The sequence below is a fragment of the Myotis myotis genome, unplaced genomic scaffold (genome assembly GCF_014108235.1).
Source record: "Myotis myotis isolate mMyoMyo1 unplaced genomic scaffold, mMyoMyo1.p scaffold_m19_p_3, whole genome shotgun sequence".
Taxonomy (NCBI): Eukaryota; Metazoa; Chordata; class Mammalia; order Chiroptera; family Vespertilionidae; genus Myotis; species Myotis myotis.
In genome coordinates, this window is record NW_023416335.1 from 89,831,055 (window position 1) to 89,845,585 (window position 14,531).

Genomic DNA, 14,531 nt, shown 5'->3' on the forward strand with positions numbered 1-14,531 from the left:
TTTTTCAGATTCTAAGGCAATGCAGTTCAACTACCACTACAGGGTTTAATTTTAAATAATGACATTTTCTTATCAGACTATTGGCCTAAATGTAGTTTAACAAGATAGGTAAAAAACCACTTTATTTTTATTCTCTTGATTTATTTGTTGTAGAATTTTTGGAATTTTGCTGGTCTTTGTGGATGTGTCCCTCGTCATTGCAGACCTACTTACCACTGATCAAACAATGTATATTCCTTTGGCATATCGTTCAATTTCTTTATCGATTGGTTTATATTTTTTCATGGATGTTCTTCTTCGAATATTTGTAGAAGGGTAAGTTTGACTAATTTTTCTAAAAGCACATCAAGCTATTTTGTACTGCTATGAAAAGCATCCCCAAATAATTGTCAGGTCAACCCAATCAGATGTGTCCCTCTTTATTAAAACAAGTCTCCTAGAAGGCATAGTCCACAAGAGAAACAACAATCCAAATCCCAATTTATACTAGACTAGAGGCCTGGTGCACAAAAATTTGTGCACTGGCCGGGGGGGGGGGGGAGCGGGGGGGTGTCCCTCTGCCCCACTTGTGCCCTCTCACAGTCTGGGACCTCTCGGGAGATAACCACCTGCTGGCTTAGGCCCGCTCCCCGGGTGGCAGATGGCAGGCCCAATCCCTTGGTGCCTGCCCCACCTCCCTGGGTCACGCACACAGCAGGACTGATCCGGGGGTTGGGGCGCTGCCCCAGGTTCGGGTCACACATGGGACGCCCCAGGTCGGGTCCCACACGAGATGCCCAGGCAGGCCAGTGGATCGCTGCTGCCCTGCCCAGCCGCCCTGGGTCGGGTCGCACACAGGATGCCCGGATGGAGGCCGGGCAGGCTGGCCAATCGCTGCTGCACCGTCCGGCTGCCCTAGGTTGGGTTGCACATGGACGCCTGCCGCCCGGGTCCCAAATAGCAGGCCCGGATGGTGGAGGGCAGGCAGGATGGCGCTGTCCCACCCTGCCTGCAGTATGCAAATTAGCCGCCATCTTTGTTGGCTGTTAATTTGCATATTGCTCTGACTAGCCAATGGGAGGCGTGGCGAAGGTACGGTCAATTACCATGTTTGTCTATTATTAGATAGGATTGGGCTCTAAAATTATTGTTGCAACTGGTCCTCTAGTCTCTGACAATGTATTCTAGATGGTTTCTTCAACAAGTAAACCCCTTTTGGGTTTGCAAAATGGAGCCAGACAGGAACGTGTCTACATACAAAATATTAAGAGGAACATGTATGTGAAACATTTGTATAAATATTAATATTTCATTAATAACTGAATCTAAATAAAAGCTGACAGTATGTTAAATAGAACATGAACAGCCCCTACCTCAGTTAAAAGAAAAACTTTTGTCAAGGTCACAGGAGATCTGAGGCATGGTTATTCCATCAGCTTGGTACTGAGGCAGCAGCTGATTTTCTCTGCTTTCTGAGAAGGTGCATAGAGTGAGCCACGCCTTGGAGTTTTATTGCTGTGGGAGTTAGGGACTAAATTCCCCAGCCTTCTCCTTTCCTTGTGAACTATCCTAATGCCTTTGAGTTAAGGACAGCTGCCCACTCCCAGGTCACTCAGAGGCTGAAAGGGCTACCCAGACTTGGGAAAAGCTTTCCCTGGAGCACCAGTGCCATGGCTGAAGTAGCCAATGTTGGGAGGAAGGTTCAGTGGGTAGAATTTCAGCATTGGTTAGGGATTGTTCTACAGGTGCAAAGCCAGACTATAAGTTTGCAGGCCAAAGTTGTGGACCCTTCTTCCTCTCATAAGCTCCTGTTATGCATTCTTCACAGTCCCAGTTGCTCTAAAAGTGTGTCAGGTTCAGCTTCCATTGCCCAATAGTACTGCCAAACATCCTACCTTTCTCTTGCACCTATGTGAAGGCAATGCTTGCCTCTTCTTTAATGGTTTGGTTATAGCCCATACTATACTTAAATTGACAAATTGATGCTTTTTACACATATATTAATGAATATTATACCCTTAGTCTAGTTTATAAAATACATTTTAAATAATTTATTAAAATAGAATGCTTAATGGGAATGAGTCAAATACTTTGTGTTCTTATAAATATCCCCATCTCTTCTTTGGGGGGCATAAACGTACTTTTTTGTTTTATACTACAGGATACTATCATATTTTTCTGATATACTTAATTCCATGGATGCTGCCATTATTGTAGTGACTCTAATAATTGATTTCAATTATATTTTTTATGACTATGAGATTTTTAAAGATATTCCCAGGTAAGAAACATATGATTCATCTCTCTTAAAGATTTTTTCTTTATTTTCTGTGGCTTTCATTTTGTGTAATCTTTTTAACTTTGAATGTCCTGATTCTGTGCCAGATAAGTTGCTTGAAAATGAAATGTTTAGACTAATTTCCACATACATGGAAACTAAAGACTTGGTAGGTCCAGCGAAGGGTGTACACACTAAGTATCTTTAGTTGAATGAAGAAGATGGAACACCCGAAGAAAAAACTAGGGACTTTACCTTTGTAGTAACTTCAACTTCTCCACATTTTTAAATTCACACTATTAGAATTTGAGCTTCAACCATAAATGATACATGAAATTCCTAGTTTTTTCTACCAGAGAATATTGATTTGAGTATATGCAAAATTTTAATGACTCCAATGACGATTCTCTAAAAAACAGCTAATGGAACATAAAACTAGATGACATGGGTAGCAATACAGAGGTAGAATTTTCAGGATAGTGTATTTAAAATTAAGAAAGCTGAGACAAAGTTAGAACTGTTAGGGATTAGAAAACTAAAATGTGTATGAGACACTGATGGATTTTTCTTTTTGTTCTTCCTCTTCCTACTCTGGTAGAGAGGAAAAGAAGAGCAAATGTGTACTGGGATGTAAATGTTGGGTTGGCTCACTAGGCTTATTCATTCATCAAATAGCTTGCTTCTTTCTGCTATATAACTTCCCAGGACTTCATTTTAGGTTCCGACATTATTTGACATTATTTGATAGGCTTTTAGAGTTGTTTGAAATAGCTAGAATGGTCCTCTGACCAGCAACCTCAGCATCACCTAAGCGCTTGCTAAAAATGGAAGAAGAAAAAAAACTCAGGCCCATACTAGACCTATGGAATCAGTATGTACACTCAAGTTAGGGAAGCACTAGTCCCCACCATCAGTTCTCTGCCATTGTGTTTCTTTCTGACGGTAGGCGGGACACCAGCTAGCCCATTGCGAAGTATCTCAACCTGCTGCCTGCCTGATGTGTTAGCAGCGGTAGAGAACCTCTGTTACTGACGGAAGTAACAGAGGTGAACAAGAATCCTCAGTTTGTATTGATGGGAAAAAGACTGAAAAATACTCATCTTAAACCACAAAAGTTAAATCTACAAATTCTAAGTGTCTATCGTACAACTATTTCTCTAAACCAGTTTCTCAGCTTCAGCGCTATTGCTATTTGGGATCAGATTGTTCTTTATTATGGGGGCTGCCACTAGATGGGGGGGCTGTCACACACAATTGTGACAACCCAAAATATCTCCAGACATTGCCAAATGACCTAGGTGGCTGGGTGGGAAACATGGGGTAGGAGGTGCAAAATTATCCCTTGTTGAGAACCACTGCTCTATACTTAGATCACATTGAGAAAAACATCGTTTCCAAAGCAAAAATTGATCTTTCTAATTTATTGTTAGATTGGTAATTCTCCTTCGGTCTCTACGCCTTATCATTCTGATGAGAATTTTTCACCTGGCTTACCAAGAAAGACAGCTTGAAAAGTTGACCAGAAGGATGGTAAGTGGGCAAAACATGCTTATGGTTCAGAAAAATGTGTTTTAGGAAATACTGGCAAGGGTTATAGGTATCTATATAATGATCTTTATTTTTATGTTGATTTATGTTTTACAAATTAATGATTCTTTTAAATGCTCAGGTTTCAGGAAACAAACGACGATACAAGAAAGATGGATTTGACTTAGACCTCACTTATGTTACTGGTTTGTGAAATTTAACTGTTGATTTACTTAAATTGATTTCACTTTTTTGTGTGTATAAGTAATTATGTGGGGTTTTTATTGTTGTTGTTGTTGCCTTCTCTAAGCCATGTTCTTTCAAAGCATTGTTTATCCATGAAGAAGTATGCCACTATGGTAGTGTGACATATTTGTAATTTAACCCTGACAATGTTTTTATTGTCATCTCAAATAAGGTCTACTTGGTTACAATACAGGAAGTTGAATGGATTTTCAGATGACTGCATTTGTTTGGTTTAGAATTTATTGAGTAGTTATTCTGGGTCCAAAGGATTCCAAAGAAACCTCTTCTTTTTTCTAGAACCCCAGAGAATAAGGTCATTGCTTTGTAGATATCAGGTTTCTGAGCCAGGATCACTGGAAAGCATCCTGGCAGTTCCCAACATCCCTGGAGCCCGGATCTCTCATTTTCCTTTGGTGTTTAAGTAAAAAATAAATTCCCGCTACAGGGGGAGCTCCAGACTGAGATCAACACAAATCTGTTCGCATATAGCTGGAACCAACTGAGTTGGGAACACAGGGGAGTTTAATGGTCATTGTACTGGATAATTTACTATATTATCTTGATTATCTTTAGGGTTAGTTAGTTTTTTCTATCATTTTCAATCCTGAAAGTATTTTTTTTTCTGTGAAAAAGGAGTCTGGTTATTAGTAAATTAAGTTGTCACATATTGTTTGGCATCTATAATGACATTCATAACAGTGACTATTTTGACTTCCAGAACGTATTATTGCCATGTCATTCCCATCTTCTGGAAAGGAGTCTTTCTATAGGAATCCAATTCAGGTAAGGGTATTGATCTAACAAATGCTCATATTTCTCAGTAACCATAGACTGTGGCCCAAAGATGGAAGTATTTTACTAAAAATTTACTCTTTCAGGTAAAAAATTATAATGGATTGACATTAATTAGCTTTTGCTTTGTTGCACACCAACCAAAAACTTAGTGACTTATAATAGCAGCCATTGGCTTAGCTCATGATAATGTGGTTTGTGAATTTGCATTGGGCTTAACTGGGTAGTTCTGGTGATCACAGACAGGCTCAATTAATCTCAGTTGAGTTAACTCATTTATCCGTGGGCACCTACTGGGCATCTGAGGATTGGTTAAATGGCTCCATGTAATATTTCATTCTCTAACAGGCCAGTGTGGGCTTTTTCGTTGTGGCAGTGTCAAGGATCCCACAAGTAGCAAGCAAAAGATTGTAGAGCCCCTGAAGATCTAGGCTCAAAACTAGTATAATGTGGCTTCTACCTCATTCTATTAGAAAAGCAAATTGCAAATCCAGTGCAGATTCAAGGAGTAAAAAACAGACTCCATTTCTTGATGGCAGGAATTGAACAAATTGTGACCATATTTTTGTAGTCTATCATAGGGGGTAAGGGTGGGAATTCTTTAAAGTAAATAAGTAAAACATGTGTTCTTAGGTTGAGATCCAAAATTATAGTAGAGGCATACTGCTTTAGGTCTTGTGGATTAAGTAAACTAATTTCAAAGATAAAATTATGTGTACTATGAAATTTCAATTAAAAGTCATTGCTTAAGAAGTTTGCATAATGTGTGGGTATGTATACATTAGAGCAATTTACAGTATTTATATCTCAATAAAAATATAATATGTAATTATACATAATTATGTGTATGTGTGTATGTCTATATTCATACATATATAATTATACTTTTATTGAGGCATAAAAAAACTTGTAAGATGTACTGATCTTAAGTGTTTATCTTGATGTAATTTCATATATGTATATGCATGTAACCAGCACCTCTATCTAGATATAAAACATTTCATGCTCTTTTTCAGTCAATATCCCAACACACTAAAAGTCTAACTGAGTTAGTTTTACTTCTTATTGAATTTCACATAAGTGGAATCATACTCTAACTACATCTTTTGTTACTGACTTTTTATGTTCAAAATAAGTTCTGTGAGATTCATCCAATATTGTTATGTGTAAGAAGTTCTTTTAATTTGTTGCTTTTTAGAATACTGTATTGGAAGTCCAAGCATTCAGTTTACATGGAGAAATTATAACATTATACAGCACCTCACAAAGGCAGCAAATACATTACAGTTTACAAAAGCTATTCTACAAAATATTTTAAATTTGAATTATCAAAAGGTACAGCTGGAGAAACAGATATAAAACTGGCAACCAGTAATTTTGACTGTAGCTTACATGACTTTACATATGTGAATTTGAAAATACTGAGTTTAGGGTAATCATTATGCTTTGTGTCTATATGAAAACTATTAAAGGCCCTGTGCATGAATTCATGTACTAGTGGGGTCCACCTGCGCCAATCAGGGCTGATTGGGCCGGGCTGGCCCGGGAAAGGGGACGCAGGTTAAGGGGATCAATTGGGGGTGGGGCTAGCTGAGGGGACGGGCCACTGGCGGTTAGCCAGCTAGCCCTGCGCCCTGGTCGAACTCCCGATTGGGGGACAATTTGCATATCAGCCTCTTATTATATAGGATAATACTGCCTGTTGAAGAATGAACAGTATAATACTGATTGTTAAAGAATCGTGTTCAAAATTATTTAATTCACTTCAAAATGTCATACAAATTATTATGTTTTTTATGTGCTATTAAATCTTCACTCATTTAGCTCAAGTACATTACTAAAGTAATATATTAAATTTTCCACTGCAGTGGTCTTTCACACCATTGACATTTGCATACTTTAGTATAAATTAGAAAGAAATGTGTGATATTCACAAATGTTCAGAAAAGCAAGCAAAAGGTCAATGAACCTGCCAGGTTCTTTGAGATAGTGTCATGTCAGCTTCATAAACATTCATTCTGTAAAATAGTTAGCTAATGTTTGAACACCATTTGCAAGATAAAACACATTTTCTCATAAATAATGAAGTCTTTTTATCAAGCACTAAAAAGTATACAAAATAATTTGAATTTGAGCAAGTCCTGGAATGTGTTCAGCCTAATATTTAAACAGACTTGTTTCCAGGGTTTCACAAGGACAAGATTTTAAATTGCTCAGAAGAGTTAGAAACTGCCTTGAGAGAGATGAACACAATCATTACCAATAGAAAAAGTAACCATTGTGTTTATCGCTTAAGAGACAGAAAAATGTAACATTTTTCCCTTAGAATTATATGTATACAACTATATATAATATATAACATATAATAAAAAATATATTATATATACTTTGGTATAAAACATATATTAGATAATATAGTTATTTAATAATATGTAATTATAAAGTATATAATTATAAAATAAAATATACTATATATTAGAATAATATATTTCCCTGTTAAAATAGCATGCTTAATTATATTACATATAATTAAGCCCAGCCTGCACCCTCTTCAACCTGGGAGCCCTCAAGGGATGTCCGACTGCTGGTTTAGGCTCGATCCCACAGGGGACCCTCACCCCATGGGGGTGTGGCCAGCATGGCTAAGGGGCTGAGGGCTGTTTTCAGGCTGGCCACACCCCCTTCAGGGTGCAGGTCCCCGCTGGGGTGCCTGGCCAGCCTGGTTGAGGGGCTGAGGGCCATTTTCAGGCTGGCCATGTTCCCCAGCGGGGACCCTCACCCTGATGGTGGTGTGGCCAGCCTGGGTGATGGCTGAGGGCTGTTTGCAGGCCCCTCTCTCAGCAGCCGGCCCTGGTGACCCAAGCCTCCTGTGCCTAAAGGCCTCTCCTTCAGCCCCCAGCTAGGGCGGGAGAGAATCTTGGGTTGTCCTCGGCAACCCAAGCCTCCCTGCACTCTGGCCTGCTTCGTGGCTGCCACCCACAGGCCCCTCGGCACTGGCCCAGGCAGGCGGGAAGCTTGGCTTTCTTTGTTGCCTGGGCGACCCAAGCCTCCTGCCTGCTCTGGCTGGCTCTGTGGCTGCTGCCGTTATTTTTGCCCCACTAATTTGCATACTCACTCCTGATTGGCCGGTGGGCGTGGCTTGTGGCCATCATGAAGGGACAGTTAATTTGCATGTTTCTCTTTTATTAGTGTAGATTATATATAATATATATAATTATGTATCATAATATATAATTATATATCATATGGTTGACCCTTGAACAACATGGATTTGAACTGTGCAGGTCCACTTATATGCAGATTTTTTTCAATAAATACTGAAAGTGTATTTTCTCTTCTTATGATTTTCTTAATTTACATATCATGAATATGGTACATAATACATATAACATAAAAATATGTGTTAATCAACTGTTTATGTTATTGCAAGCCTTCCAGTCAAACTTAGTAGGTAAGTTTTGAGGGAGTCAAAAGTTATATGTGGAGGAGATTCCAAGATGGCTATGGATTAAATGAAAGCTACACTGACCTTCTCCCAGCAACAGCAACTAAAATATAGAAAAATCATCCTGAATAATCAACTGAAGACTAGTTGGAGAGAAGCCTTATAACCAAGGACTTAAAGAGGAAGCCACATTGAGACTGGTATGAAGAGGCGGCCACATTGAGCAGAGGCATGAGAGGGTTGGTGGGAGCAGCTGAAGTTCTATAGGGTATCTCCCTGAGAAGTCTGGGGTCCAAATCCCAAACCTGGCTCCCCAGATCAGAGCACAAGAACTAGGAAAGGTGCCCACAAAACATCTGACTGTGAAAAGCACAGGGGGTTCTGTCCACCAGGGAGAGATGACTAGAAATGCAGGTACCCTCTTAAAGGACCAGTGGACAAAATTTTGCTTGTAGCCACTCCCCTTGGGCTCTGGCAGAGAAAGGGTAGAGTGGACTAGATCTGTGTGAGGAGAGCCTGGGGTTAGTGGCTCTGGGGAGAGAGCTGAGAGGAGAGCTGCCTGGATCCCTGTGCTGAGTCATTCCTCCATACTGCAGAAGCCATCTTTCTTAGGCAGACCTTTCCCATCCATGTAGCTTTAGCTTTGGGGGAAACAATAGCCCCATCTATTGGAATCCCTCTCTCCCCATCCTGTGGAGCTTATGCCCTGCTGAGGACTACAGCCAGAGACTCATTAACTGACTGAGGCTAACAGACAGCTGGAGGCAAAGGCAATCCCTGGGTGCTTTGAATCTTTGCCTGATGTACTCCTGGGCTGGGGGCTAGCAAAAGCAGAACTTGGTGTGCAGCTTGGTTCTTTCCACATGAACTCAGGCCTAAAAGAGGGAGTCATAAGCTGTGGATTGCTAATAGCTCCAAACAAGTTGCTCAGGGCCAATCACAGACAGTATCAGACACTGGCCTGCACCGGAGTCCCTCTGAAGAGGCCCAGAATTAATACACCCAGTGGCCAGCTTCAGACAACAATAGAGAAAAATGCAACAAGCTTCACAAGCAGCATATCCACAGGGAAAAATTGGCAGGCACTAAATCCTGCTGAGGTGAATTCTGTTTCATGTGATCAGCACCTAGATAGCAGCCTCCATACTGTGTTGGGGGTTGAAGCTCACTGTCAGCCAGCCTGATGGTAGAGCCCATTCATGAATGGGCCAATAACAATCAAGACTCAACTACAGCCCTGGCCGGTTTGGCTCAGTGGATGGAGCGTTGGCCTGCGGACTGAGGGGTCCTGGGTTCGGTTCCTGTCAGGGGCGTGTACCTGGGTTGCGGGCACGTCCCTAGTGGGGGGTGTGCAGGAGACAGCTGATCGGTGTTTCTCTCTCATCGATGTTTCTGACTCTCTGTCCCTCTCCATTCCTCTCTGTGGAGAATCAGTAAAATACATATATATATAGAGAGAGACTCAACTACAACAGGAAAGCCCATACAATGCACACAAGGGGACATTCATAGAGCACCCAGTTCTGGTGATCAGGGAGACTATGCCACTGGGTCCCACAGGTCACCTACTATATAAAGCCACCCTATCAAGATGAGGGATCATAGCAGATATACTTAATACATAGAAACAAATACAAACAGGTAGCCAAAATGGGGAAACAAAGAACCAGGCCCCAAATGAAGGAATGTGAGAATGCTCTAGAAGGAGAGCTAAATGAAGTAGAGGTAAACAATTGATCAGATATAGAGTTCTGAGTAAGGATTTTAAGGATGCTCAACAGCATGAATAAGGATATAGAATACCATATCTGAAATAAAGAATACAGTGGAAGGAATAAACAACAGGCTCAATGAAGCAGAGGATCAAATCAGTGATTTGGAAGACAAAGTAAGAAAAAATATCCAATCAGAGCAGAAAAAAGAAAAAAAGTTTTAAAAATGAGGATAGTTTCTTGTTGTTTTGTAAATGTTTGTATTGATTTCAGAGAGAGAAAGGGAAAGGGAGAGGGAGAGATAGATAGAAACATCAATGATGAAAGTGAATCATTGATCAGCGCTTCCTGCATGCCCTCCACTAAGGATCAAACCTGCAACCCAGGCATGTGCCCTGACCGGGAATTGAACTGTGATGTCCTAATTTATGGGTCAATGCTCAACCACTAAGCCATACTCATTGGGCAAAATGAGGATAGTTTAAGGGTCCTGTGGGACAACATGAAGTGTAAGAACATCTATGTGATTTGGGTACAAGGAAGAGAAGAAAGAGAGAGCAAGCGATCAAGAGCCTATTTGAAGAAATAGTGTCTGAAAACTTCCCTAACATGGTGAAGAAAAAATACATACAAGTCCAAAAAATACAGAGACTCCCAGTAATATGGAGCTAAAGAGGTCCACACCAAGAACATCATGACTAAAATTTCAAAGGTTAATGACAAATAATCTTAAAAGCTGCAAAAGAAAGGCAGTCAGTTACCTAAATTAACTTTCATAAGACCATCAGCTGATTTCTTAACAGAAACATTTAAGCCAGAAGGGACTGGCATGAAATATTCAAAGTGATGGAAAACAAGGACCTACAGTCAAGACTACTTTGCCCAGCCAGTTTACATTTAAAATTGAACGAGAAATAGAGAGCTTTACAGACAAGAAAAAATTAAAGGTGTTTATTACCACCAAACCAGTATTATATAATAAATGTTCAAGGGCTTGCTTTAAGAACCAGGAGAAGGAAAAAAAAAGAAAAAAGAAAACAAAACAGAAGAATATAGTTAAAAAATAAAATGGCGGCTATCATCAACAAATCAGCAAACGACAAGTGCTGGAGAGGATGTGGAGAAAAAGGAACACTTGTGCACTGCTGGTGGGAATGCAGACTGGTGCAGCCACTATGGAAGACAGTATGGAGTTTCCTTAAAAAACTGAAAATGGAACTCCCATTTGACCCTGTGATCCCACTTCTAGGAATATATCCCAAGAAACCAGAAACACCAATCAGAAAGGATATATGCACCCCTATGTTCATAGCAGCACAATTCACCATAGCTAAGATCTGGAAACAGCCTAAGTGCCCATCAGTAGATGAATGGATTAGAAAACTGTGGTACATCTACATGATGGAATACTATGCTGCTCTAAAAAGGAAGGAACTCTTACCATTTGCAACGGCATGGATGGAACTGGAGAGCATTATGCTAAGTGAAATAAGCCAGTCAATGAAGGAAAAATACCACATGATCTCACTCATTCATGGATAATAGAGACCATTATAAACTTTTGAACAATAATAGATACAGAGGCAGAGCTGCCTCAAACAGATTGTCAAACTGCAGCGGGAAGGCCGGGGAGGGTTGGGGGGCAGGAGGTAGGGGAGTAAGAGATCAACTAAAGGACTTGTATGCATGCATATAAGCATAACCAATGGACATAAGACACTGGGGGATAGGGGAGGCTAGGGGAATGTCTAGTGCAGGGGGATAAAATGGACACATATGTAATACCCTTTGTAATACTTTAAGCAATAAATTAAAAAAAAATAAAATTGCAAGAAATATGTATCTATCAATAATCACTTTAAATGTAAATGCTTCAATCATAAGATATAAGGTAGCTGAACAGATAAGTAAACAAGACTCATAAATATGCTGTCTTCAAGAGACCCACATCAGAATGAAAGATACACACAGACTAAAAGTAAAGGGATGGAAAATGAGATTTCATGAAACTTGAAAGGAAAAAAGGCTGGGGTAACAATACTTATATTTGACAAAATAGACTTTAGAAAAAGACAAAGAAGGATACTACAAAATGATAAAGGGATCAATCCAACAAGAGAATATAATCTTTGTAAACCTTTTCTCCCAACATAGGATCATCTAAATATGTAAAGCAAATCTTGGAAATAAAGGGAGAGATTAACAGTAATACAGTTATAGTTATAACACCCCATTGACATCAATGGATAGATTTTCCAGACAGAAAATCAACAAGGAGATGATAACTTTAAATGAAACACTAAATCAACAGCATTTAAATGATATCTTCAGATCATTCCACCCATAGGCAGCAGAATAAACAATCTTGTCAAATACACATGGGATGTTTTCTAGGATAGACCACATGTTAGGACACAAAACAAGTTTCTATAAATTTAAGAAGATTGAAATCATATCAGGCATCTTCTTTGGCCATAATGCTATGAACCTTGAAATCAATCACAAGAAAAAAAAAAACTGGAAAAAAACAAACACACACAAAAAACACCACACAATGACATGGATACTAAATAACATATTGCTAAACAATGAATGGGTTAACAATGATATCAAGGGAAAAAATCAAAAGATACCTTGAAACAAATGAAAATGAGAACACAATAACCCCAAATCTGTGGGAAATTCATAGCATTGCAAGCCTATCTCAAGAAATAAGAAAAAGCTCAAGTAAACAATCTAATTTTACACTTAAAGAAACTTGAAAAAGGGCAACAAAGCCAAGAGTGAGTAGAAGGAAGGAAATAATAACATCAGAGCAGAAATAAGCTAAGTAGAGTAAAAAAAATACAAAAGATCATTGAAACCAAGAGCTGGTTCTTTGAAAAGATTAACAAGATTGGCAAACCTTTAACAAGACTCATTGAAAGAAAGGTAGAAAGGAAGAAAGAAAGAAAGAAAAAATGAAAGGAAGAAAGAAAGAAAGCCCAAATAAATAAATCAGAAATAAAAAAGGAGAAGTGCTAATTGACACTAAAGACACCCAAATGATTATAAGAAAATATTATGCCAACCATTTGGACAATATAGAAGAAATGGATAAATTCATAGAAGCCTACAACCTTCCAAATCAGTAAATCAGGAAGAATAAGAGAATCTGAACAGACAGATTACAACTAGTGAAATTGACGGAGTCATAAAAAAAACCTCCCCAAAACAAAAGCCCTGATGGCTTTAGAGGTGAATTTTACCAAACATCTAAAGAAGAACTAACTCACATCCTTCTCAAGCTATTCCAAATTTTTCAAAAGGAGGAAAGACTCCCAAGCTCATTTTCTGAGGCCAGCATTATCCTACTAGTAATTCCAAAACTAGATAAAGACACAACAAAGAAAATTCTAAGCCCATATTCCTGATGAACATAGATGCTAAAATGCTCAACAAAATATTAGCAAACTAAATCCAGAAATATATTAAAAAGATCATACACCATGATCAACTGGGATTTTTTCCAGGGATGCAATATCTGCAAAACAATAAATGTGATACACCACATAAGCAAATTCAAAGATAAATACCACATGATCATACCAATAGATGCAGAAAAAACATTTGATAAAATCCAGCACCCATTTATGATGAAAACTCTCAGCAAAGTGGGAATAGAGAGAACATACCTCAATATAGTAAAGGCCATATATGACAAGCCCACAGCCAACATCATACTCAATGGGCAAATACTACATCTGCCTCTTAAAATCAGGAACAAGACAGGGATGTCCGCTTTCACCTCTTATTTAATATAGTGCTTGAAGTACTAGCCACAATTATCAGACAAGAAGAATAAATAAAAGGCATCCAAATTGTAAAGGAAGAAGTAAAACTGTCATTATTTGCAGATAATGTGATGTTATATATAGAGAACCTTAAAGATTCCACCAAAACAATACTAGAACTGATAAGTGAATTCAACAAAGTAGCAGGATACAGAATATCCAGAGATCAGTTGCACATCCAATAACAAAGTGAAGAGACAATCCACTTAGTTGGAGAACATTTTCACCAATGATACATCTGATAAGGTATTAATATCCAAAATTTACAAAGAACTTATACACTAATAATGAACTATCAGAAAGGGAAACTAAAAAACAAATCCCATTCACTATTGCTTCAAAAGGAATAAAAAACCTAGGAATAAATGTAACTAAGGATGTAAAGAAGAGCAAAAAAATGATAAGACAGTGAAGAAAGAAATTGAGGAAGATACAAATAAGTGGAAGTATACACTGTGTTCATGGATAGGAAGAATTAACATCATTAAAATGCCCATACTACCCAAAGCAATCTACAGGTTCAACATGATTCCTGTCAAGATACCAATGGTGTATTTCACAGAACTAGAACAAATGATTCAAAAATTTGTATGGAACCACAAAAGATCTCTAATAGCAACAGCGATCCTGGGAAAGAAGAACAAAGTTGGAGGAATCATCCTGTCTGATATCAAACTAAACTACAAGGCCACAGTAATCAAAACAGCATGGTACTGGTA

At 38.8% G+C, this 14,531-nt stretch overlaps 1 protein-coding gene across 3 annotated transcripts in view; it reads left to right on the plus strand.

The window, feature by feature from the left end:
• The first annotated feature begins 268 nt into the window (after positions 1 to 268).
• LOC118651618 (phosphatidylinositol 3,4,5-trisphosphate 3-phosphatase TPTE2-like) overlaps positions 269 to 14,531 on the plus strand; it is an 89,198-nt gene continuing 74,935 nt past the window's right edge. For 2 of the 3 annotated variants that reach the window (XM_036300952.1, XM_036300954.1), the window contains exons 1-5: positions 269 to 315; positions 2,141 to 2,260; positions 3,688 to 3,787; positions 3,927 to 3,990; positions 4,749 to 4,813. In XM_036300952.1, coding sequence (XP_036156845.1) covers positions 284 to 315; positions 2,141 to 2,260; positions 3,688 to 3,787; positions 3,927 to 3,990; positions 4,749 to 4,813 — 381 coding nt within the window. In that variant the 5' untranslated portion in view covers positions 269 to 283. The remainder of the gene's footprint in view (positions 316 to 2,140; positions 2,261 to 3,687; positions 3,788 to 3,926; positions 3,991 to 4,748; positions 4,814 to 14,531) is intronic. The other variant, XM_036300955.1, reaches the window with a different exon arrangement.